The sequence below is a fragment of the Centrocercus urophasianus genome, unplaced genomic scaffold (genome assembly GCF_019232065.1).
Source record: "Centrocercus urophasianus isolate 14NV4802_14NV808 unplaced genomic scaffold, USGS_Curo_1.0 seq_28, whole genome shotgun sequence".
Taxonomy (NCBI): domain Eukaryota; kingdom Metazoa; phylum Chordata; class Aves; order Galliformes; family Phasianidae; genus Centrocercus; species Centrocercus urophasianus.
The window spans coordinates 4,254,143-4,280,555 of record NW_024884844.1 but is presented as its reverse complement, the minus strand read 5'-3'; the positions used below and the strand labels follow the sequence as shown (position 1 = coordinate 4,280,555).

Sequence of the window (26,413 nt, the reverse complement as noted above, 5' to 3'; positions counted from 1 at the left end):
ATCATTCAATGTTGGCTTCATTCTCTTCCTGTCCCATTCTTAGACACTTCAGTGGCAGGGAAGTAAGGCTAATGCTGAACAATCTTGAGAGTCCCTTTTATAAATCTCAACTGCTGTGGTCTGATTGTTATGAAAATTTCTTCAGTTTAAGCAGTCTCTCATCAGTGCCTTATGTGTTTGACTGTTAAGCATGGGGAGACTATTAGACAACCTCCATAATCTCTTCTCTCTCACACTTTTAATTAGAAATGGCGCTTGGACACCCTGGTCTTCCTGGGCCCCCTGTAGCACCTCCTGTGGGATAGGCTTTCAAGTCCGCCAGCGGTCCTGCAGCAACCCTGCTCCACGGTATGGGGGCAGGGTCTGTGTTGGACAGAGCAGGGAAGAGAGGTAAGAGATGTTAACAACACTGTGTGTTCACTTCTGTGGTTATAATGTTGGCAGCTGAAAATGGTGGATCTTCTTTGAACGCAGAATAAGGCTGAATATACAGAGCAGAAGGAATTTCATGGCCAAGGAGGGATGAGGTTACTCACATATGGCCTCTCTCTTGCATTGTTCCTTGAACATCAGGGACTGATGCCTCCTCAGTGAAAGGAGAAGCTGTGTCTGCTGTCAGCAGTTAGGACCTATACAAAGGTACACTGTTCTGACCTGTCCCCAAGGAAGCAGTTGAATATGTGCAGCTTTCATTGCCAGTTTCATCTCAAGACAGATTCAGAGTTGAGTTTTTGCAGGGTGTGGCATTAAAAAAAAAATCATCTTTTTTCCCATCTGAACTAAGCAAATTTCATGCAAAATCAATTAAAAACAATGCTTTTTTAACTTTCAGAGCTATCTGCACTATTTTGTTTCTTCAAGCCCAGCCCCTCCTTAAACACATGCTTCAAGGCATCCAGATTGGTTTCCAGCTTTGACATTTCATTAAAGGCCACCTCTGCTTGGCAGTAGACTGTTGCTTGTCCCTTGAGTGGTCACTTAAGACAGATCTCTCTGCATTTCTCAGAATACAAAGGGCAATTCATTTAACTTCCCTTATTTGGGACATTTTAATGTTTGGTTTGATATGTGGCCATTCAGAATGGTCCTTTTTGGGTTTTAAGGACTACATCTGAGTCAATTACAGTCCTGTGTGATTCAATTTGAGAACAATATTGATTAAAAAGCTGAACAAAATTGAAGTTACCTTTTCTAAAGAGAACATGAAACAACGTTAATTCAGGACCTGCTTTTATATGCATGTATCTTCCAGTTCAGCTCCAGTTACAACACTAGTTTCTTAGGGACCAAATAACAGTGAGGGCCAAATCATGAGATAAGAAGATTGCCAAGTGTTTAGCACCTGCCAGTGGTGACAGATCAATGTTGGGTTGACCTCCTGTTAGTTAAGCCTCCTCCCTGGAGACTTTCAAGGTGAGGCTGGATCTGGCCGTTGGTGTCCGTGTTCATTGCAGAGGAGTTGGACTAGATGACTTTTAGAGGTCCCTTCCAACTTCTAGGATTCTCTGATTTTATGATTCTAGCTGTCTTAGTGGTTAGCCTGGCCAACCACTCCTCCATCAGTATAGAGGATACAGTTCTCTGTCATGAACAGGAATATTGCTAATCTGACTTGTGTGAGCCTTCTGCTAGCTTTCTGTGCATGCAGTAAGTGCACTCAAATGCAGTGTGCCATCTAGCTTTGCATCCGTCATCATTTTATCCTTGAGTTGTGCTTACATGGATGTTTTTTGAATAATGTGCTTTCTCCTTTCAGATTCTGTAATGAGAACAGTCCATGTCCATTGCCAATTTTTTGGTCTTCATGGGGTCCTTGGAATAAATGTAGTGTGAACTGTGGTGGAGGAATTCACTCAAGGCAAAGGTCCTGTGAAAATGGGAATACATGTCCAGGCTGTCCTGTGGTATGTATTGTTTATTGACATTGAATATCAGGCACCTAATGACATCTAGCTTCTAGGGTCCTGGTATTTAACTCCTCTCTCCATCTTGGTTTTATTTCTCAAGCTAGAAGAAATTGCTATCCTCAGCTCTTGCTGGAGATGATGCTGAAATGAACTGGGAAGCAGAGAGGTGGCAGATTCCAGAAGTCAGTGAAGTTGGTGTGAGTGCGTGTGAGTCTGTGTGTGTGTCTGTGTGTGTGTACAGGTTAGGACAGACTGGCATACAGAGAGTTTCTGCAGGCTTCTCTAGACTTAGATATCAAGTCCTTTGCCTGACACTCTACATTTCATTTTCCCACTCCCAAGAATGATCCTGCTGAGTCAAGGAGGTCCTACACACAACAGAAATGAGTCTCGTTTTCATACTTGAGTAACCAACAGGTCAAATACCCAGTTAACCCATCAATGAGGCAATGACTACCAATTTTCCCTCTTTATTTTCCCCTTCCTATTCTGGCAGCTGTTCCATGCAGCTGTTTTAATTAGTTTTATGGGCAGTTTTCTTTCAGTGTAAGCAGATCTGATCTGGAACCTCCCATCTGTTCACAAGCTGTTTGGCATTTACTCTAGAATCATAAAGTCCTAAAGAATTACATTTCTCTCCTTCTGCCAGAATAGTAGGGTTTATTTATTTATTTTTAGACAAGAACTCAATGTCTTCCACTGGAATTCCTCCTGCTGGTGGTAAGAATTGTAAAGACCCCGTATCATTCCATCCCCACCCAGCAAGAGTGTTGGCTATACTCAATAGATGCTCATCTTTACACCAAGAATGGCAAAAGGTCTCCACTAGGGAGTTTGAAAAGCCAACCAAACAACAACAAAAAGCAATAAAAAAAGATTATCTAAAAGTGTCTTAGAAACAAAACAGCAAACTTTTCAAGGAATGATCTTTACTGATATTTTGTCCTCATGGGGCTCTCCTAGGATCACCTGAGAGCAGCATCTCAGAGTCATAGCAGAAAAGTAGTTTGTTGTTACTTTTATGCATTGCTTGTATTATTTTCCTGCCCATTACGTACCATGCATTCTAAGCCCCACAGGACTCTGAGTCAGCAAAGAAATACAAACCTGAGGGAGATATAAGAATAGTAAACACAGTTCATCCTTGAAGTCCACCTGAGGCTATGTACCACCACTGCCTCCATAGTGCCCATGTTTTCTGCTGTACCCAGCACTATCTTGTATCTGTGAGGTCAGAGAAGGTGAATAGAAGATTTTTTTGATACAAAGGCACCCCGTTGTTTTTTAGGATGCAAACAAATTTGTGTCACTTAGTCTGCTGCTCTTCGATAAGGAAGGTCACAGTGGTTTTCATTCCTTGCAGGAATATAAGACCTGCAACCCAGAGAGCTGCCCAGAAGTACGTAGGAACACACCCTGGACCCCTTGGATGCCTGTCAACATCACCCAGAATGGTGCCCGCCAGGAGCAGCGCTTCCGCTACACGTGTCGTGCCCAGCTGTCTGATCCCCATGAGCTGCAGTTTGGGAGAAAGAAAACTGAGAGTCGATTCTGTCCCAATGATGGCTCAGCTATGTGTGAAACTGACTGTATGTCTTGCCAGTTCTGGGGAACTATGGGACAAGCTTAGGTTTGCTGGTGGAAGGGGGAATTCTCTCAGAACAGCAAGAACCTGATTGTATCTACATAAATTTTGATTTATCTAGTCATAAATGTATGACTAGCATCACTGCAGAATGGCAGGGATGGAGAGAGCCCTGTGATGTAGAAGTCAGTGCAGCCCTGTTATGGTAGCATATAGAGTTATTCTTGGTACTTCCAGGCTGCCCTAATGAGAATGGGCAAATGATGAGGATGTAAGAAGAGATGGGATAGTGGGATAGTTTGAAATAGATTCTGTGGGATAGTTTGTCTTCACTCTTCTTTCTCTCTGAAGGTCCCTCTGTGCACTGCCTCCAGGGTTATTCCCTTCACTACTGTTGTAGTGCAAGTCAGTGTCCTGACAGCACAGCCCAGATTGCCACAATTTGCTGCCCAGAAAGTTCGTTTATCAAGATTATCACTAGATTCGTTTTGTATGTGACACATTTCACTTCCTTCTAACTTTGCTGTAACACTATAGAACAGAACTCTTACTAAGGACTTTCAACAGAAACTCATCCCCAGAATGTGTAAATCCTGATTTTATTCAAGAACTGAAGACTTTTTTTTTAAAAAAAAAAAACAACTGATTGATTTGTGATGTCTTGTTTTTTTTCCTTTGAAGCTCTTGTTGACGACCTCCTCAAGACTGGTAAGACCTCTGCACGGATTATCAATGGGGGCTGGTCCTTTTGGGGGGCCTGGTCTTCCTGTTCCAGGGACTGTGAGTTGGGCTTTAGAATCCGGAAAAGAACATGCACAAACCCTGAACCTAAAAATGGTGGCTTGCCTTGCGTGGGGTCAGCGATGGAGTACCAAGACTGCAACCCACATCCTTGCCCAGGTAACCACGATTATCTTCCTGCATGAAATTCAGAGGTATTCTTCTTCATCTTAATGGCAGAGACACCAAAAATCAGTATTTCCAAGGTGCTTTCATTTTTTTAATTTTCTTTAATTTGGGGGATTTTCCTTAATTAAAAAACAAAAAAAAAAAAAACAAAAAAAAACACAACAGAACAAAACCAAAACTATTGTAATGACTCATATATGCAATCCAATCCACACACTTTGGTGCTGTGACCTATGTTTCACCTACACTAAGAGGGAAACACAGCCACAACCTCTAAATGAAACAGTATGGTGGCTTATTTAGTAGTGTTTTGCTTGAGGTAGGTTTGATGCTCCATCCAGTGGAGAGCATCATGGTACATCTGCACTTCGGTGAGGAGACGGGCTTAATGAATGTGACTTAATGCTGTAGAGATGCTTGATGTGGCAGTTCTTCTTGTGAACACTTGTTTCTTCCCCCTCTCCTGCTTACGTATTGTTCTTGCGATGGGCATCTACTCTTGACATCAGTTACCATTTCCTGCACAGACAGCAGGGAGTATTCTTGCCTGGTTTCCTGGTTTTCAAGTTTGTCCTCATGTTTATGTTGCACTCCTTGTCCAGAATAGTAATAATAGACTATTGACTACCATACTATCTCTCTTATCGTTCTCCTTGCTCTGTAATAGCTATCTAAGCTAAATTTAAATGATCTTAAACAAATCACCATGTCTTTTTGTAGTTTTAGCAATTTCTAGCAGTAGCTCTGTCTACCTCTGGCAATATAGTTTGTGGCCTACAGTTGAAATTGCTGCATTATTATGGTATTATTATGATATTAAAATTCAATGCAAAGATAAAGTGCCAATGCAGATAGGAAAACATGATCAGAATGCATAGTAAGAGCATAGCAGGAGTGTCTAATATTGCACTCTGTGGCCTATAAAAAGAAAATAACTCTAGCACTATAAAGGCAGCTATTAGTACTATTTTGGAAACTCTCAGTGGCTTTTCACCAATGTCTGTGCCCTTCTCCTGTGCTGTTTTCTCCCTTTAGACACTATGATGTTTTACAATCTGTTCTGAGTGCATGATTGCTATTTCTATATGTCTCCCTTCGTTCCTGCCTCACTCAATATGTATACACAAATCCTAGGTTTATCTTGCACTAAGTCACGAGGTTGTTATCTCCTAAAATAGTGGCATGGGGACCTGAAAATCAGGTAGTCTAGTAGCCTGACAAGAGGGGTTGGGACCCAGAGTTCTTAATTCCCACCCTGGCTTTATTAATAAAGTGTTTTGGGACTGTGCTCACATAAAGCCTCTGAGGTTTTCTGAAGTCTGGGACTGAAAGACTTGGGACCCTGAGAAGAAAGATATAAGCTCCACTTAGGTTGTATGACTTTTTTTTCCAAGTAAATGTGCTGTTACTATAGGTGAAGTGTCAAAAGACAATGTAATAAGGATATTTTATAAAAAGTTGCATAAAAATAAGACAGTCACCCTACAGAATAGTTTCTGCTACGGTCGTTTATGATGCAGTCTTTCTGTGCATGGACTTCATTTAGCATCCACAGAGTGCAGCACATTTCAACCCTCTCTTGACACGAAGCCCAAATGTCCTGGGGTACAAGAAAGTGCCAGCTAGTCTGGGCAGGGTAGATCTAGGTGAGATACTGGGATTCTGTGTCACAGTGAGAGTAGTAATCACTTGCATGTACCTCTTTCTCCTTGCTTTTCCATATCCTCAGTAAAAGGCTCTTGGTCTTGCTGGACTCCTTGGTCTCAGTGCTCGGCAACTTGTGGAGGAGGGCACTACCAGCGCACACGGACTTGCACCAACCCAGCTCCATCTAGTGGAGAGGATATCTGCATCGGGCTGCACACTGAGGAGGCTCTCTGCAACACCCACCCGTGTGAAGGTAGCCACTTTGGGTTCCTGCTTCAGCTGATTAGGGTGCTGATGAGAGCAGGGTGCATCTGCAGCATGTCATAAAAATAAGCCAGGAACACCATCAGTTAGTAGCTTTAGTGTCCATTCAGTAAATGTATACTGAACCAGGGAAAAAGCAGACATCCTAGTGTTCAAATCAAATGCTTCATCACCTTTCTTTTTACTTGCTCACCAGACCACGCTCTGGCATTCTGGTGCTAGCCAGAGAAAATCTTGTTAACAGACGATCAATTTAAAGTAATTGAAAAAGCAAGACTTTGGTTCTTGAATGTGGAAGCTTTCAAGACAAACAAAAGGAGTCATGAAGCATCAATCTGTACTGTTGCTGAAGGGGAGATCCTTTTTCTGTCTTACACAGACTGGCAGATGAATGTGTGCTACAGCTCAGAGGACAAAGTTCACATCTGTGCTGACTTTGAACCACTTTTGTGTATTTCTGATCCAGTGCAGACTGATTCCTCCTCTTAGCAACCTTAGTAAAGCTTTGTAAGCACTGTAATTTGTGCTGGCTGCTTGGGGTATCCTTGAGAGACTACATCAAATTTGGAAGTCCTGTACAAAACTGTCCCATCCAAATGCTTGTATGTCTTTAACCACAAAGCTGATATAGGAGTTTTAAAACCAATTCTGCACTGTGCAGTGCTCCAGCAAAGGTTCATTTACTCTGTATTAAGAAAATTACAATCTGACAAGTAGATTATGATGCTTGCACTGTTATTTATATCATGATGATTAAACTTGCGGAAGGCCCCCAGATTGGATGTGTGGGAGAGGCCCAGGTGAGGATCTGAATGCTCTCTAGCATGGGAGAAGTTTGGTTTCCACAAGGGATCCTTTTCCTTCTTGGTGATGTTGTCTGTGCATTTTCTTGATTTGCATTTAAGGTGGCTGGTCAGAGTGGTCAGAGTGGAGCCTGTGTAATGAAGAGGGCATCCAGTATCGCAGCCGTTACTGCGAGGTACACAGCCCAGACTCTTCTCAGTGCATTGGAAACAGCACACAATACCAAGATTGCCTGTATAATGAAATTCCTGGTATGTACCATGGCACTGAAGACGGAGAGGGTGGGTCAATGTAGGAGAGAAGCTCATGACCAGGCGTCAAACTAGGGTGAGATTTTCTCTGCTATGAAAGGGTATGGATGCTTCTAGTAAAGCAAAAAATTAACAAATAAGTTATCAATTCCCTTGTTGAAGGTACAGGATAACTGACATTCCTTTGGGGCATCTCAGCTCTCTTAATATAGAATTACCTAGATCTGGAATGAATAACTAGTACTGCTTCACCCAAATTGAACCTTTTAACTTTGCATAGCCCTTCATCTAGGGCTGGGTTATAAAAATGAGCTTTATTCTCAGCATGGAGCAGGCAAAAGAAGATCCTTGAATTCAGTTATGAAAGGAAGCATCCTAAAATCACGAAGAAGCAAGCGGGCAGATGGAGACAACCACTATGTGATGTGGGGAGAATAATCAAAGGTCTAACAGCAGCATAACTGATGGACAGATGGCAATCATCATTTTCCATTCTGTTTTTTGTGGAAACTGAATCTCTCAGGAAAATATTTAATATTGGTCTAGCGTGAATAACATCTTCCAAGTGTTCTTTTCTGGACTATAATGACCTGGCTTAAAAATTTGAGATCCCCAGACGGTTGTAGTCTCTTTTTCCATGATTTTCTTAGCTGTCTTCTTCCCCATAAACTGAAGAAGCTAAATAGCGATCAGGTAACTGTACTGTAATTGCCAGGTCTTTGGAGAGGTTTTGTTTCATGTGGTTCACAGTCTGAGCTTTTCATTCAATTTAGAGAGACTCTCAGCTTGCTGCAGAACACATGAGCAGCTTCTTGTGCCTGAATCACAGGGGGGTTTAATTACTTAAAGAAGTAAAGTGGTGGCAAAATGACAACTTTCTCCGATCTTCTTCTCTTTGTTTAGTGATCCTGCCAGCATCCAGCATTGATGAGAGCACAAACTGTGGAGGTAGGATACCACTAACCATATATCTTATTTTTGTCTTAACCTGGCTTCTATTCTCCCTGTGCAGTATCAAGCAAACCATTAATCTATACAGCTCACATCCCAGTGATAGCCTTAATTCCACTGGAGTCTTGCTGTCTGAGTCAGACTGCAGGAATGTATCACACAGGCCTCTTGTCAGTTCCAAGATTTTTGTCTACTTGGGGGTTTGGCTTGGCCACCAAGGTCATTTATTACCAGGGAGCACATTACTTGTCTGTCTCTACCCACAGGATAAAAGGTTCAAGAGAAAGGAAGGCACAGTCCTCATTTCACCACTGTAAGCCTCCCGCCGTTTGGAGGCAGGTGTTTTTAAGTAACCTGTAAAGAGTTCGCTGAACAAAGTCTCTTAGTTCCTTTTCTGATATAGGACTAGATTTGAGTTAGTAGTTGTCCTCCAAGTTCTTTTCACTGAAGTCCTCACCTCAGAGAAGTTGTCTCCTTTCTGCACGTAACTAGGAAAGATCCAGTCATTAGTCTCACTCTTCCACTGCCCCATCAGCCACTGTGATAAAAATTCAGACTAAAGAAAATGACAGGTGCTTTCAGTGTTTTGAAATGCTAGTTTCACACTAATGACCATCTCAAATCCTGCTAGCACCACACCCCTGATTTCCTGAAATCTAAATGATCTGCGGGCTGCTAAAATGTTTTCTCCCTGTGGAGATGATGGAAAAAAAAAAAAGAAAAAAAAAAGGCATGCCACCTGTGGAATGGAAATGCAGCCACTGTGTTTATGACTGTTGGACAATCAATTGATTTCCAATCAATGTAAATAAGATTTCAACACCTACAGTATAACAGTTGGTTTTCTGCATCAGTCCTTCCCTTCCAGAAAGTGCAATATATCTGCTTCAGTTCCAGGACTCCTCTCTATGGGTTGCATTCTGCCCTTATGCTCTCTATTCACATTTCCTTCTTTTTTAATAGCATTATACTTGCTGCTGTTACATTTTACCATTGCTAATATCATTTATTACTTAGCATTCTATTGTATTTGGCAAGAAAGCCAATCAACAGAAAATGTGTTGATGCATCTCAGAAAATCTGTATTTTCCAAGTGAGGAACCAGAAAACTTTCCCACAGGGATTTGCATACTGCAGACAAAATAATTTTTGTCTCAGGTACTGCTAAAACTCACCTGATAAATCAGATGGTTCTTTGAAAGGAGAGAGTGGAATGTAGGAGCACATTTCTATGATTCTGTGTTTTAAGAAGGATTTCCTACTGAAGTGAATTGGGAAATGTACTGAGACATTCAGTGCAATATAAGCAAAGCTGGATGGAAGGAGAATGAAGTGGTATCATGTAGCTTCACTAAATGAAGTTACATATCTGTGTTTTAGCTCTCATGAGTGAGGTAAAGTAGGCTGAGATTTTTTAGAAAGGAGATGTCTTTTTGTAAATATCTTAACAATATTCAGTAGGAAATTGCTGTCTTTCTGCCATTTTTGGACCGTCATGAGAACACAATAGAAAGTGGTAATCTTGCAATAGAATTTTATAGTGTGGTTTGAAAAATAAATGTAGCTTGTCAGTCTAATATATTCTGTATGTTCCTTACTATAATTATGATTGAAGTGCTTTACTTTGCTGTAGGACTCTATTGGTTTGGTTCTTTTTAAACTCGGGAGGATATTCTTTAACTAAAGATTAGAGGAGTGCAGCAGACTAATGGGCAGAATTCTGTATTTGAAAAGCATATCGGTTAAAATATAAGATGGCACCAAAAAATGCACACCGTGATCAGATTAAGAATGAACCTCATTTAAAGCCACTTTCAGAGTAGTCCCTTCCATTTCTCTGCACACATTTAAGTCAACACAGCAGTCTGCCCAAATGAATTGGCTTTTTAAGTAGTACGAGAATTTTACCACTGCAGTCCCCACTGAGCCAGTGTGGCCATCCTCCGGGAGAGCTGTCCTGAGGGGGCAAGCAGTCGGAAGGAAGAAATCCTTCCCAGGCATTTGTCCCTGTCATTCTTGCTTGAAAGATTAAGAAAAAGCATTAGAATACGGTAACATCTGGGGCCATCCTTGCTGATTCTTATTCTGTAGATTCCCCGGTGCAACACAGCAAAAGACAGAAGGGTCGCAAATTATTGCTACACAAGAATGTCTCTGGTTGCTTCGTTAACTTTGTGGCTGTAAGGATCTCTAATGTTTGTTCTGGTGTTGGTGGGGATCTTATGGCAGTTCCTCTTACGGTGGGGTTTGACACTCCCCAAAGGGAGAGCAGAGCAAGGAATACTCTTAATATTCTTCTCCCACCAGCCAGAGCTGGGAGTCAGGTATGCCCAGTGCGCAGGGCACTCCTGGTAGCTACAGCTTCTTCCTAGGGCTCGGAGGATGCTCTCCCTGTGGAGAGATCTCTGCAGGAGGCTTTGGGTTAGGAGCTTTTCCTTTGGAAAAATTCACACTGTTGCTACCGCACCGACAGCTGCCTGCAACTGCCTTCCTATCTTTGTGGAGGAAGCCAACAAAGCAGGTTTTTTTCAAGCAGTTACCCCCTTTCCTTTTTCCTCCACATGATTCTCATTCTCTCGGAGCCGTACAAATACTCCTCAGAGGTAGTGCAGAGGTGGCCAGGCAGCACTCCCCTGTGAATAAGCAAGAACGCTGACTATGCTAGGATTACACAGGATGGACTGTGTGTCTCACTCACCCCACACACAGTCTCATAGACGTTTCGGGCAGCTGACAGAGAGGGGTTCCCCCTCCTTCCCTTCCCCTTCAGAGATACACTGAGGATTTTTATCCCCTTATTTCCATGACACACACACACTTTGGAATCCGTTACTGCGCATTGTTTGTATGGCTCATTTCTTTAGCTGTCAGCTTAACATAATGTTTAGATTCAATATCAATAGAGGGGAGAGAGGAGAGACAGGGTGGGAGCTTTGAGAAATCAATGCATGAAATTGTTAAACTGCGCAAGGCAGAGCTGCAGTGGGGAGACTGATTTTCGGGGAGATTATGTCAGTTTATGTTGGAACATAAGACTCAGGCTTCAACAGCTTATTAAAGTTGATCCTGAGATGTCACGGCTGCGATTTGCACCTGTGGTCTTGTCGGGAGAGGGAAAAAGGCTGTTCTTTAAAAATAGTGTCTCCTGTCATTTCCCTTGCAGGTTTTAGTCTCATCCATCTGATTGCCACTGGGGTCTCCTGCTTCTTTGGCTCTAGCCTCTTAACATTTGTGATTTACGTGTACTGCCAGCGCTGTCAGAGGCAGTCCCAGGAGTCGACCGTCATCCACCCAACCACTCCCAACCATCTTCATTACAAGGGCAACACAACCCCCAAGAATGAGAAGTACACCCCCATGGAGTTCAAGGTAGGGTACTTGATGGGAAATGCCACAAACAGCTTGATACTGCCTGAACAATTCTGTGTTTGTGTCGTGGTTTGAATTGGGTAGGTTGGTGTTTTCTGCACCCAGCTGTTGGCATTGTATGTGGTGCTGAAGGGGCATTTAGCCATACTGTCACAAAGGGGTTAAAAAGTCTCATTACTGCAATGAGATTTTGTTCTGTTTCACAGTCCTGATGAATGCCAGTCTGGCAAGTACATACCAACATACTCCAGGCCATTCTGACTGTTGTACATATACAAATTGTCCTCTAAGAAATCAGTAAGAGCTCAGTTCACTGCTTTGTTAGCGCGTGGTAAAGAGGAAACGGAGGGGAGGAAGAATAAAAACTGAAACTTCATTGACAAATAGCTGGGAAAATGCTTATTGGTAGGATGAGATTCTGGAAATGCTTTGTGAACTGCAAAAGTGGAGAAAATGAGAAAGCAAAGAGAGTTCTGCCCCCTCTATCAGGACTGGACAGGATTTATCCCCAGGCAACCATGCAGAAATTTAATGATAGCTGTAGACTTGCGTGCTGAAGCCTTAGGAGAATATTGAAGAGATGTATTCTGTCGGGACATCTGCTTGCTAAGGTGAATATCACCTGTTATCTGAGAAGACAGGACTAAAGGTGCAGGAGACGAGATGCTGAAATAGTAGCACAGCACTCTGTATGAGGATTGGTCTGCAGGTGAAATGTGAGATCAGAGAGCTGAGCAGTGGGATGGGCGCAATGCTTTTGTGTCACTGTGGGGAGAACAGCCTGCCTAAGGTGAATTGAACAGCGCAGAGCATTGTTTGGGATGTGAATACAAAGCAGCAATAAATCCTCCAGCTGCTTATTCCTTCGTAAAGCTATGTGCTGTTGACATTATGATTGTCTGTTTCTGTTGATCTGGCCTGGCTTCTGACTGAGACCCAACACTGTGATCGGCTGTGGGACCATTGCCACAGGCTGAACACCCTGGGTGTTGGGGTTGTTTCAACATAGGGACTTTATAACTCTGGGCACAAGAGGACTGCTGATATATGACCATGATTTGCAATGTGAATACGTGAATACGCATCAGAATTAAGAGCTTGTATCAAGTCATTTGAAAAGAGTCAGTGTTGTTCTGGCATTTTAAGGGAAAACAGTATGAGCTAGAAAATAAAAGACCAGCTGGGCAATAAGGATCCACTGAATTCCTTGTGTTGGGCATTGTAAGCCCTCAGAGGATCCTGCTGCCTACAAATGGTATTGAAAATACATTTTCTAGTATTATAAGGCTACAGTTGCATACAGTTTAATAAGGATGCAGCATCGTAATGCGAGTCAGCATAGATTTGTGGAAAGTAAATCATGTCAGGCAAATTGGATTCCTTTTTTAAATTAAATAAATATTGATCTAGACGTGAGGAAAGCAGCAGACATATTGGGATTTTCAGAGGCTTTTAACAAGGTTTCACAGGATGTATTATTCTACACGCTCTGTATACATGGGTTAGGTAATAAATTATTAAGACAGGTAAAGAACTGGGACCTGATCCTAGAAACTTCAAACTATGACAGTAAAACTTTCAGTTACATGAGGAGTTGTGACAAAGTTAATAGGAAGATCCAAGTGAGAAAGTCTTCCAGGAATGAAGGTGAGAAAGGGTGTCACCTTATTCCTTGCATAGCAAACAATGAAGGCAAAAGACGGGTGGTTTGTTATTTGTTTTTTTTTGTGTGTTTTTTTTTCTAGGAATTGTGTCATTGCAGGATTGGCTTTATATTAACATTTTCTTCATAATTTATACTATCTTATTCCATCAGATCATGCTGAAGTAGAAAGAATAGTTAAAATTTAGAAGCGAATGAGATTGTTCCCAGAATGATCGTGATTGATTGGGTAAATGGATTCTGAAAAGCAATATGTCTGTGCAAAGTGGTGCAGCGGAGTAGAAGTAATAACAAAGCTGAGCAAAGTTTAAAATAGCAGCAGATTAATTAATGAAGTATCAGGAGGGAGTTGACCTCCTTGATAGATCCATCTCTGAATACTTGATCTAATGTGTAGCAACAGTGAGCAGCTGCTAGAGTCTTCTTTCGATGGACACGAAGTGCATAGGCGCTAGATCAAGCTTTGAAAATCTAGTTTATTTAGAGGAAGGCATTAGGCAGCTGGGACTGTATGAGTTAGGCTTGAGGAGAAAAGACTTGGGCATACTGAAAGACACACCAAATGAGGCTTATTTACAGAACATTAGCAGGTGAAACAGTTCAGGTGCATCAACCTGCAGTCATGTGACAGGCAAAATCTATGTTTAGGTGCAAAGGGCTACTTGCAGAGTCGTATTCAGAATGGTGGACAAGGCAAGTAGATTTTTGGAAGAAGTAAGATTTATTTATGAAGTGGAGCCCCTTTTCTCTGTTCGTGTAAAATATGTCCTTGTGTTATCTTCTCTATTGGCCCTCCTTCCTTAAAGTCTTGCCTGAAAATTCCTTATTTAATAATACAAATTCACCACTCCTCAGCGTTGCCTAGAAGAACATAGTGTTAGTGTAGTAAGTGGAAGGTTCTGTGTGCTCTGTGCTGTGTAATTACAGAACTTATTATTAGCCAGCTTTATTTTTAGGAATAACTGGCAGAGTTTTCTTAGGGTCAGGAGGGAATTTTTTCATGCCTTCAAGAAACGTGTGGTTTTATTGTGATGCTTCACAATTAACATTCAGGTGATGAAGGAGCTAAAATTTACCTCCTGGAAAATGGGAGTTGGACTGAGCATGTGTATGAGCCCATCTGAATTTCAAGTGTGTACTTATGAAAGGAAGTGAAAACGCCTGAAATTCCAGATTCTAAAGCCAAATAAGTATACACAGCAGATGCAAATAAATAAATAAAAATCCCCAAACATTTTTAGTTGGTGAAAGCAAAAGAACTGTAGGCTTTTGCATGTGTGTGTGTGTGTGTGTGTGTGTGTGCATGGAGAAGTTAATGCACCCGTGATTAAGGAAAAACATAGCATGCAGGCTGTTTTTCAGTAACAAAAAATGATGATACACAGGGATGTGATGGTAGCAGAAGGCTGAGCATATGCAAAAGCCTATTATTCGCATTCTTTGATAATACTCAGCCTTCTGCAGCCATCTTTAGTTTATTTTCATCTTGAAATATCTCTGCTCTCCAACCAGCAGGTGAACACAGTAGAAGGTTTGGCAATGTTGCATTCAAATGCACAGCTCTGAAAGCAGGCTCATAAATCAAGGTGAATTTTATATGAAGGCAGATTTTAATGAAGAAAGTGCTAGCTGATCTGAGCCTCGTTGGGCATTTCAGCCTAGCAATGCAGTAATGCAGATCAGATGTAAATATCATACATAATGGTGACCTATTGATCATTTTGCTGACGCTAACTTGCCTAGGCAGTGTTTTGCAGAACGTGTTGTTTTTGCTGGCTGGTTTTCCCTTCTTGTTTTACTTTCTCAGGAATGCTGCGAGGTTTATTATTAGCTGTTTTCGCCATGATGTCTTAAAAGATTTCATGCATATGCATTTACCGGCAGCGCGTTGATTTTCATTTGTTATTCACAGATTGTAGGGGAGAGAACTTTTGGGTCACCTAATAAGCAGTTCATGTTTCATTAATTGGTTAAAGTTCATACAGCATTCTGACAATATTGAAGTCTGTGCAGAACAAGAGCATAATGAAATAAAAATTATCTACTCTTCACGTTTTGGCACGATGGGCTACAGAGCCATCTATGACCTTCCCAGTACTGCCACAATGATTATTCAGAATATGGCTATCAAAGCAAAGGGAAGAACCTCTCTTTTGATGTCTTGCTTCAGCAGGTTGGTGTCTTATTCATGCAAGTTGCTTGTTTAGCATCATGCCAATGGAAAGCCTGATGATCTGTAGTCGAAGCAAGAGGATGTAGGGTCAGTGTTGAGCCCTGGAGAATTAGGAACTGCGAGCTGCCGCTCATGAAGAAAAGGTTTGGAGTGAACATCTTCCTATTGCTAAATCCTCTGCCAATAAAGAGAGCCAATTTTTTACTCTACATGGGATATGGACAGGCAAAGGCATCTGCATGTTGGTCCAAATCCAAAACACAATGGCCTTTGGATCAAGCCAGATGTGATTAGTGAGAAATAAAAGTTTGCAGGATGGTTGTGATGATGATTCTGCAGATTTTCTTCTTGATTGTGCTGGACAGACTTCCCTTTGTCCTTCCTTCTTTAAGCATAGTCATGCAGTCAAACTCTCTGTACTGTTGCCTCAACTAAGCTAGGGAAGCACTCAAGCACTGCATCTGTTCTAGGCATCACTGCTGCTCTTGCAGACACTAAGGGTCAAATACTGAAGTTGTGCTCAAGCGAAATAGTGGTTTGTGTTGAAAAGTAAATACATGTGAGGGAATGTGAAGTGAAAAGTGAGCGAGATTGCTGTAAATGGCAGTGAAAAATGGAAACGAAATAATTTATGTTTCAGATTGTGCCTTGATTTTCCAGGAAGACACCAGAAAAATGCACATTAGATTGGGTAGGACTGTGAGTCCTGTAGTTGCCCCAAATTATATAGCAAATATAAACTCGCCTACCAGGAAATGGTAGAAAATTCACTTGATTTCCTGGAACTCCAAATAAAATAGAAAATAGAATGAATATTTTTTAATAAATTGAGAACAGTGCTGTTGAGAATCAAATGAGAATGCAGATCAGATATCAAAAGTCTCTAGACACTGTGATCCACACTTAGTAATCACGAATAATTCATGGCAATAAAATATCAATGTGGAGGGTTACGAAACAGAAACCAATTCTGTGTTCAGGAGAAGAATCCTTCTGAATAAAACAACAGACTGAGCATTTGGCATGGCTTCCAGCATTACAAAATGAAGTGAAGCTCAGGATATAGGAAAGTGGATGTCCATATGGATTTTAAATGTCTCTCTCTTGGCGATGGTCATTTTTACTGCCACTGAAAATCACACCTATTTTGTAGCAGGGAGACAGTCAATGGTTCTAGTTTAAACGAGCTTTAACTGCTATCAATGCTGGAGGAATGTTCGTCTCAGTCAACCTTGGTCTCTGAGGACGTTTGTTTCTTTCTGCCATAGAAAACGTAGGGCCTTTGTGTCCTATTACTTCATTTAGTGTGTTACTACTTCAACAAAAATTGGCCAACCCATTTATTTGTAGTGATCGTAGCACTTAGACTGATAGCAGTGTGATAAGAGCTTTGTCTTTTCCCAATGGCCCTGTCACTGTGCATCATGCAGGTCCCAGGAAGTGGCTGTAAAGTTGAGATGTAAGCCAGCAGTTATGAATCCCAACATAGCCAATAAGTTACCAGCAGCCTTCCTTAAGTATTTGCTTGAGCTGCATGGTGTTTTAGAGAGAGATTTAGCTGATGTAATCAGCTGGAATAAAATAAATACACACATATATATACAAATATAGTAAATCAAATTGAAACATAAATTTTGTTCCCAATAAATTTCATGTCTTACAAAGACTATTTCCTCTGAACAAAGTGGCATTTAAGAACATTAAGTGCTTGAATGGTAGAGTACACATTTTTAGTACTTACTGTGAGTATGGTATTGTTTGAAAAAGAATAGTAGGGGCAGGGGGCTGTGTTGGGAAAGGAGCATTGTGTCCTTTCTTGTATGATCCTACAGTCGCAAATATCACTTCAGGGGACTCTCAATTTGCATAATGCATGCTAGGAAGAGAAAGCGCGAGAGCTTACTGATGGGGAAAAAAGGATTAAGTGGTGCATCTCAGTCAAACTCTATTAGTGTCTTTTCTCCCCTTTATATCATTGGGTTGAGTCAAATTGAGCAGTCAAGCGTGCCTAGAGGTGTGGGTGTCCAGAGACAGCTGTGCCTGTGGGGCACCGTGCATCTCTTGGAGGTGTCCTCACCCCAGGGCAGGATCAGCTCAGCAGGCTGCTGTGTGCGTGTCACAGATATCACCCTCATGTTGATGTATTATTTAAGAACAGGGGGAACTGCCAATCTGAGAGGTTTCCTTGCTCCTGTGCCCTCTGGGATGCAAAGCAACTGCTGCCAATGGTCCCCCAAAGGAAATTAGTTCCCCCTTCATCCATTCTTCATGAAAGCTCTTTATTAATTCACAGGACTGTTATTGCTTTCTGGGAGGTGAGAATCCACCTTGCTACCCTCTGCCTACCGTTTTGTCAGAGTCCAGCCTTGTGGATGACTTTTTGCTTTCTTTCCTCTTTCAGCAATATTGAGAAGTTTTAAATCATGCTGGGGTTAGATGCTTCATTTTCATCCTCTTAGGTTTTCTGGTTTTGGCTTAACCTTCTCTCCTCCTCCTTGTATGACCAGGTGGATGTGCTTTGCACTCAGGTCAGGAATATGGTCTGTGCTGTTCTCATAGTCTATGCTAGTCATCATGGATGTTTGCACCAACTTTCTTTAGGGTTGCGTTGCAGGAGTTGTGATGATGTGTGGGCATGAACAAAACAGGTTTGTAGGTAGACAAGTTTCGTGTGATTTTGATTATTTTTTTATTCAGATCAAGGAATCAGTGGAAAAAATCTCTCAGGTTTTTGAGCATATGACTTGCCATTTCAGACCTGGACAGCTGTGTTCAAAAGTTCATCTGATTTTTCCAGCTAAACTAGGGGATCTAATAATTGATATCACTTTTGTCCTGCAATTTTACCTTTTCTGATTTCTCGGGGGTTTACATATATCTCCCCTACCCACTCACCTGTGCTGGAAGGAGAATTAAATGAAGAACTCCAGGAATGGGGATAACAAAACCACACTGCATGGAAAGCTGTGTACTTACATGACTTCCCTCTACTGGCCAGAACAGGAATATTTCAAATATGCCCTAGTCCCATTTGCTAAAAATTAATGGATCTCTCTTGTTCCGGGTTCTTGAAGTGCTTCTTCCCTCCTCATCTCCACAAAGCTCTGCCTGGCACTGGTATGCACAACACTCACAGTGGGAAATCCTCAGTGCCTCTAACATATGGAGGAAGAAAAAATTATGTGTTTGTAGAAGAGTTTAAAGGGAGCCATGAAAGCAGGGACCTAAAAGTAAAGGCAGAGGAGAATACTGGACAAACAAACACCAGAAAACAAACTCGGTGTTATACTTGGGAGTTGCCTTACTATTCATCTGTAATATCTCCACCAGCAAATGATAGATATTTAGGTAGAATTCTAAAGAAATGGAGCTGCATACATACAAGATAGATAGTTGTGTCAGTTGTGTTCGGAACTGAAGCTTGCAGAAACGTTTCAGCCATTGACACCTTCCCTCAGTGCATTGTTTTATGTGCACAACAGGTTTGGCATAGGGAAAGCAGGCACAGCTCTGCCTGCACTCTCCTGAAGACAGGGGGATTCCTCATTAAGTCAGCTCTAATGCTGTCCTGAGATTTGGCACTAAGCATGTGAATAAAGGAAAATACTGAAAATCAGTGGAGGAATGAATCTAGATGGACTGTGTCCCAAAGCGTGCGAGAACCAGCTAATGAACAACTCCAATTACCGTTATAAATATCACAGACCTTGGGCAAACTCCCAGTACCATGAAATGCAAAGGTAACACAAAAGCGTTCGTAAGAATGCAGGCCAATTTCCTCCCAGCTAATTGAGTCATTTTTAAGCTCCTCAAGTGCGATGCACTAAAGTCACACAAGTAGCTTTAATAACTCTGTGTGAGAAACACCATTTGGATTTGGGGATGAGACAAAATATCTGTTAAGTGTACGTTCACAGTCAATGACATATTCCTCAACATTCCCCATTCAGCAAAGCATATCAAGGGAGTGTTAAACCCCAGTTGGTCTTTAAAATTTGGCAGTCGAGGTCACAGCAGAGAGTGAAACCAGGAGAAACAAATGGGAGTGATTCGTCTGTGCTTTTAGTTACAGTGATGGAAACTCATTGAAACAAATCTGTGTCAGTGTTAATATTTGAAACCTGCACTAATGTTGGAAAGGCAACATATTGCATACTCTGATGAGATGAAAGGTGCTTAGGTGGAACTGACAGCTGGGTTGGGACCATGATGCTGAGAAGGAAGAAATCAAACACGATCACTTTTTGCACAGTTTCAGTATTAGCAGATGAAAGAAAAGCACCAGACTGAGCTGCATACGGGCAGATTCTCAGTTGGTTAAAAACTGCAGCTTCACTGGTCCATAAACTTAAAGAAAAGAGTGTGCTATAGGTGTCTGAAATAATCTTGTGACATGTAAGTACAAATTGGTTTGGACAGGAATGCTGCTGCAGAGATTGAGACTTGGCTAATGGACTGTAAACATCGGGCAATTGTTAATGGGAACATACGGGGCTGTGGGGAGGAGTTGTTCGGGGCACTGCAAGCAGAAATGCAAGGTTTGGATTTATTTAATATCTTCATTAATGAGCTTGGAGAGGGTGCAATCAGTGTGTTAATTAAACTAGCAGAAGAGACGAAACTAGAAGGTATAGAAATAATCGAAAATGACCTGGAGAGAGGGAAGTGTAGAGAGGAAATAACAAGGTAAGATGCAGCATGGGGAGAAAACAAAGCAATCTTGAGGAAAATAATCAAAAAGCAGCAGTTTAGAGGGTGGGAGATACTTGGAAAGCAGTACAACTATGAGAGATTGAATAGAGCTAGCAGATGGCAAATTATGCTCAGTTTTAACTTTTATTTCTATTTTTACTACATCTTTTTCTTCTTTGCACCACTGCAGCTACACCTTTGCAATTCTCAGCTAAATGTAGTGCTGCAGGCTGGCACTGCTCTGCATGACTTATGCTTGTAATTCACTGCCATAAGCGGCTCTGAGACCATCCAAAAGCTCAGGGCTGTAACTGCAGAGATGCAGGGAAAGCTGCCTGAAACTGAAGCCCAGTATGGCCAAACACCTACAGGTGATGCTCTGCACCCAGCGTGTACTATTTAACCTATTTGCTGTTTTAGAAAGCAGTGATTGTACATCTGGTAAGTTGATAGCACATCCAAGGGCAGTTGCTAAACTTCTGTGGTGATGCTGCTTTGTGTGTGAGGGACCCAGTAAGCGGAGAGGCTCATGCACCAAGACATAACAGGTTAGCACAGAGACAGATGGCACCGTCCCACACAGCTGAGGTCATGTCTGCTGTATCCTGTGCACCAGCTATATTGGGAAGCAGTGTAGGGCAGCCCATAATTTTCCTTTTGTATCTGGGCACCACATCATGGGTGTTGCCACCACCAAACTGGTGTCAAGCCAGAGGTAAATAACGTGCTCAGTGCTAGACACCTGCACTTGCCAATGGGCAGGCTTCCATTGACTGCAGTTCCTTGTTAAGAAAAAGAACATGGATCTTGTTCTGAGCAGGGACACATTTTTGCCTTATTATTACAACACGCAGTTCGTTTTGTCATCGTACCCATGCTTAAAGTCAGAGATGTGCCAAAGTATCTTTCTGACAATGGTCCTTTATGTTGCCAACTCTGAAGGTTTTTATAAGCTTTAAACGGCACTAATACAACCTCACTCCCTCTCAAGTATGAGGATAAAATAGCTATTTTCAAACAGCTATAGAAAACTGTAGCTATTCATTTTCTTATAATTGAACGTTAGTTCCGTTGTTAATCTGAGCACATCTACAGATGCTGGCATCATTTGGGGGCTGCTTAATTTATTTACCAATAACAAATTGGTGAACAAATAATTTCCAGTCCAAAAATACAGTAAGCTTCCATCCCAGACGAACGTGCAATCATAAGTTTAGTGTCACAGTGGGATTTCTTTATATCTCTTTTTGAAAGGAAATACCTTCTTACAGAGAAAATAGATTCTTCATCTGTACATCTACATTCCCCTTGTAATCCTGCAAACAGCCATGTTGAATCTGTTGGAAAAACTCAATGCATAAAGCCTGGCTGGTGCTACCTTTGGTTTCAGTGTAGAGATTTTGTAAAAACATCGGGTAGAACAGTTTGTTTAATGTAATGCATTAAGCAGATTGTTAAGAAAGATCCGACAGAAGGATTATTACAGTCTTTTAAGTCACTCATAGCTTGCAGTAAATACATGGGTCTCATAAGGTCCTTCTGACAGCTTTCCATCTTTGCAGTGCTGTTTGTAATGCATAGCTTGTGAGACACAGCAGTGCTGCGGCATCGGGTTGATCACAAGAAAGGGAGCATGTGGGTGGGCCAGACGTCATTTGTTTTCCTGGTGTTGAATTTTGCTGAGAGGTTATTTTAGTTATACGGTTTATTTTATTGAAACGCAATTATTATGCTAATTATTTCCAAATTTACTGGTTAATTATAATTCTGAGCTCTTTACCTTGGTGCTTCCAGAGGTGTACAAGCTGTGGGAAATGTTTCTTAATATATTTTTGCAAACCTAATTCATTTGGCTAATGTTCCTAGAGCACAAAAAGTAATGTCCTTTAACAAGAAGGCATGGCTAGCTCCATAAAACGGCTGATCTGTATCGAAAAGGCATTTTGCTCATTCTGATTTCACTGCAAGAAACAAACGACTTTCAAAGAGCACAGAAGAAACTAAACGTTGCATCTTGCATTCATTACACCATTGCACAATTCCCTTAAGCTTCCATTTTCCTGAGGGGTGAGGGGGAGTAACGGCCCTCCAACTTTTGCTACAGGATGCTGTTTCAGGAAAACTGGAAATGCTACTTTAGTTTGTTTCCGGCTAATTGTGCAGCTGAGTTCAGTGGGAATTCTGTCCCTGATTTCTGCAGATGCAGGATGCACATGGGATTGATTTGGATGTTGCCAAGAGAAGTGGCTTGACTTCAGAGTTTCTGTTTGGTTCCGGACTTTTATTTTTGACCTTTGTCTATGTCTGCAGTGGATGACGAGGGTTAACAGTGACTGGAGTTGTGACCTTTTGTTCCTTAGTGCCTGTGCTCACTCTGTGAGGAAGAAAAAGGGGAGGATATGGACATAACCCAGTGTCCAACATTGTAGCTTGAAGATGGAAACTTGGGGCTAAGAGCTAGAAGGGGTGGTTTGAAGCTCTCTGAGAAGGTCACCCAACTTTTTCTTTCTTTTTACCTTTTTAAAGGGGAAAGTGCCATGGGTGGGAAGTGGAAGAGTTGAAATATCACTTGGCAAAAGACAGTGGGGAAACTGTTGAGCTGGGGAGAAATCTTTGCCCCGCTGACTTCATGGGGACTGCGGTGCTGTGTAATTGGTGATAAACCTATAAAACTTTTGGGAAACCCACTGACTCTTCCCTCACAACACTTCCAAAACAGAAAAAAGAAATTTGGAGCTCTATGCAAGCACTGAGGTCTGCATGATAAAATTAAGGAAATCTTGTCATTGCCTGTCACCCTGTGCAAACTACATTCACTAGATAGCCTTTTTTTTTTTTTTTCTGCTATCAGTTATATGTGTATCAGATGCTTTTTGAAGCTTCCTTTTCACACTACCTTGCTGAAAACAACAGGGAATTCCTTTTAATTGGGCATGGAGAGATCTCTTCTAAGTGAAGTTTTGAATTTTTCATGATTGTTTATTGAAAATTGAAACATTTGATCTGTTTATGCGTGTAGGAAATGTTTATACAGCTTTTACATGCAGCTGTAGGATGGGAGTAGTACTGAAAGTCCCATACTGTTACACGTGATGATATTTTGATACATCTGGGAGAATGTAAGCAAGTAGGTCAGTGGATTATGACTCAATGATTTGGAGCAGAGGCAGAATTTGGGGGAGTAGTGGCAAGGCTTTGCTGGAGAAAAAGCAACAAATGGAAAATATGAATGATGACTTTGGCTAAAAATATCAGTGGTAAAAGCGGAACAAAATTAAATGTATGCATATGGCCCAATGCAATCAAGTTTAACTCATCTAATGCTTGGCTTTACCGTGGGAAAAACAGCCTGTGCGTGTATGTCACTGTTTGAGTTCCAGACGAAGAGCAGCACGTGAGGGGATAGCAACAAATTTTTTGTTAGCGTGTTTCAGTTCTAACTAATTGCTAATGTAACAGCAAGAGTGCTAAGTGATTCTTTATGCATTTCTGTTAATATTGAAATACTCAGCTCTCTGCTGTGCTCAGCATAGGCATGTTATTCACTAAGATTGGACCTTTTGATTAGTTGACAGATCACACGTAATGTAGAAAGCTGCTGGTGTTTTACATTCTCTTAAAACTATATCCATCCTGGTCCATCTCAAATTCCAGTTTGACAAGGCAGAGCTTCCAGGTTACAGGAAGTTTTTCATATGTTAGTCGTATGGGAGAAGCTGAAGTTGAGCCTGCTTTTGAACAATCCATTGGGATCTGTTAGTGCATGCTGCTGGTGTATCTTCTGCGAAAAAGTTCCTGAATTGAGGACAGTGATGAATAGACCAGAAAAAAATGAATGATATCAAATATGTTGTGATGGTATGGCTCATCCAGGAAGGATGGAAGCAGGTAAAAATGTTTGATTGATGCATGGTGAGTTTCTAGTTGTTCATTGAATGGACCCTTTTTTTCTAACCACCGCACACTGGTTTTCACAGTAGCTAAGTTTCTGGTCTCAGTTCTGCAACAACCAGAATCTTCTTTCTTTTGAAGAGGTGATGGGACCATAACGAGAGCCTGAAATCCATTTCTCTCAGTGTTTAAAATACAGCTGAGAATGTCAGCTTAGTTACTGACAACACAGATAAGTCCCTACAAAGGCAGCTTTCCCTTTGGCACTGACAAGTACAGGTGGGAGCACCAGTGGGTGCAGCTGAGTGTTTTCATCCCACAGTGACTCCAGCAAGGTCAGCTTGTTGGGAGCCTCTGACCTTGGCGGTGTATCTCATATGGGAATGGCTTCAAGCTACGGCAGGGGAGATTCAGGCTGGACATTAGGAAGTATTACTTTTCAGAAAGGGTGGTCAGGCACTGGAACGGACTGCCCAGGGAGGTGGTGGAGTCACCGAGCCTGGGGGTGTTCAAGGAAAGGCTGGATGTTGTGTTGAGGGACATGGTTTAGTAGGAGCCATTGGGAATAGGTGAACGGTTGGACTGGATGATCTTTTAGGTCTTTTCCAATCTTGGTGATTCTATGATTCTATATAGTGCTGGGAATACTGTCCAAAAGGAAAGCTGTTGGCCATCTCTGTGCTGTCACAGTAAGGCCAAGCAGGGCAAGAGCCAGGGTGATAGCTCTGAATGAAACGCACAGGGAGATGTGACCACAGAGCTTCTCTTCTCACACAGAGCGTGCATCAGTATGTGTACGTTTCTATAATTTGCTGCTGCCTAATCTTCCTTCTTCAAAATATCAGGCAATTTCTAGGGCCAGTCAACCTAATCACTTATTTATTAAAATGAGACAGACAATAAGTTTGTACAGGGAAACGTGCCGACAGTGCGCATTGATCACAATGATTTAGGACTGTACTGCCTCCGCAGTTTTTCCAGAGACAAATTCCTTGCAGCTAATTGCATTATAAATTCTCTTAAACCCTTTTCAGAAGGTATTTCCCAAAGATATAAGCCCTCAATAAAACAAAACAAAAAACAAAAAAAAAAAAAAACAAGAAGGAAAACGATAAGAGCAAAGGAAAAGTTGTGGGTTTTTTTTTCCCTAATGAAATGTTATACAAAAGTAAGACAAGAGATAAAAAAAAATATGCAAATAGCATTAATTAAATGCTAAGTCTGCTGTAAGGGACTGGTCTTAAACACCGTGGGACTTGTTGGAATTCACACAGATTTTCCAGTTGAAAGCCAAGAAAGATGAATCCTGAGGTTTTTGTCTTTAGGTCAAGATGGTTTGTGCCATCCCAGGTCAGGATTTTGATGCCAACAAATCTCAAATTTGAGAGGTTGTAATTCTGACCTCCCTTGAGTCTTAACTCTGCCAAAAAGGGAGCCCGGCAAGTCCAGGACCGCCTCTGGGTGTGCCCAGGGAGTGTGGCAGTGGGGATGAGCCTGTCCTCTTGCCGTGGTGGTCCGTGGCCATTGGGTCACGCTGCCTTTAGTGGGCATCCTGAGCTAGAGACGCTGATAGGAATTCTTAGACATCGTGTACAAACACTTGTTTGTTTTCCAGAGAGCAGTTCCCCCAAAGACTCAGTGACAGTACTTAGCAAAATGAGTTTTTGCAGGCGATCTCAATCATTTTTATCAAGCTGGGTCAGAAAACACTGAAGCACAGAGAAGTTAATTGAATTTCCCAAGGAAGCATAGAGAGCAACAGAAAACTGAAATCGGCTTCCTTGTTTGCCAGCCTCCAGCACAAACCAGCAGACTGTTGCCTACACTATTTTAATATTTCTTTGGGTGACTGGGAGCAAAGCATGACATTTCTTTTCTTCCTTTCATATTGAAAGGCAAAAATTCTCATTCCTTCAAAGTATTTGTCATTTTGAACGTGCTTGTACAAATTCTCTCTTAACTCCTACAAATGCTGTGCTGTAGGTCCAGGCACGGAAAGATCCCAGTCAGACCAGGAGGAGGCTGGATCTCCTCCTGTTTCCATATACAAGATGTTTCATGTAATGCCTGTTCCATAGAAGTTTTTCAGCTATTCAGTAATTAAAGTGTCTTTATCAGGGTACTTTTGCCACAGGGAAGTCTTTCCTCTTTATATCTTACATAAAATGGGGAGGCACAGTTCCCATGGTAGCTGTAGAGACTGATATTGGATTAGAAGAAGGTATCTTCTTTTCTTCCTCCTCCTCTCCTGCTCCCCATGCAGTAAAATTGCTTGATTAAATAGAAACTGGGGCTTGAGCTGGGTTG

General features: G+C 41.7%; 1 protein-coding gene across 2 annotated transcripts in view; it reads left to right on the top strand.

The window, feature by feature from the left end:
• SEMA5B (semaphorin 5B) overlaps positions 1-26,413 on the top strand; it is a 251,164-nt gene that overhangs the window by 218,395 nt on the left and 6,356 nt on the right. For both annotated transcript variants that reach the window (XM_042827036.1, XM_042827037.1), the window contains 8 exons: positions 247-390; positions 1,757-1,904; positions 3,271-3,496; positions 4,174-4,392; positions 6,131-6,301; positions 7,218-7,367; positions 8,271-8,315; positions 11,482-11,687. In XM_042827036.1, coding sequence (XP_042682970.1) covers positions 247-390; positions 1,757-1,904; positions 3,271-3,496; positions 4,174-4,392; positions 6,131-6,301; positions 7,218-7,367; positions 8,271-8,315; positions 11,482-11,687 — 1,309 coding nt within the window. The remainder of the gene's footprint in view (positions 1-246; positions 391-1,756; positions 1,905-3,270; positions 3,497-4,173; positions 4,393-6,130; positions 6,302-7,217; positions 7,368-8,270; positions 8,316-11,481; positions 11,688-26,413) is intronic.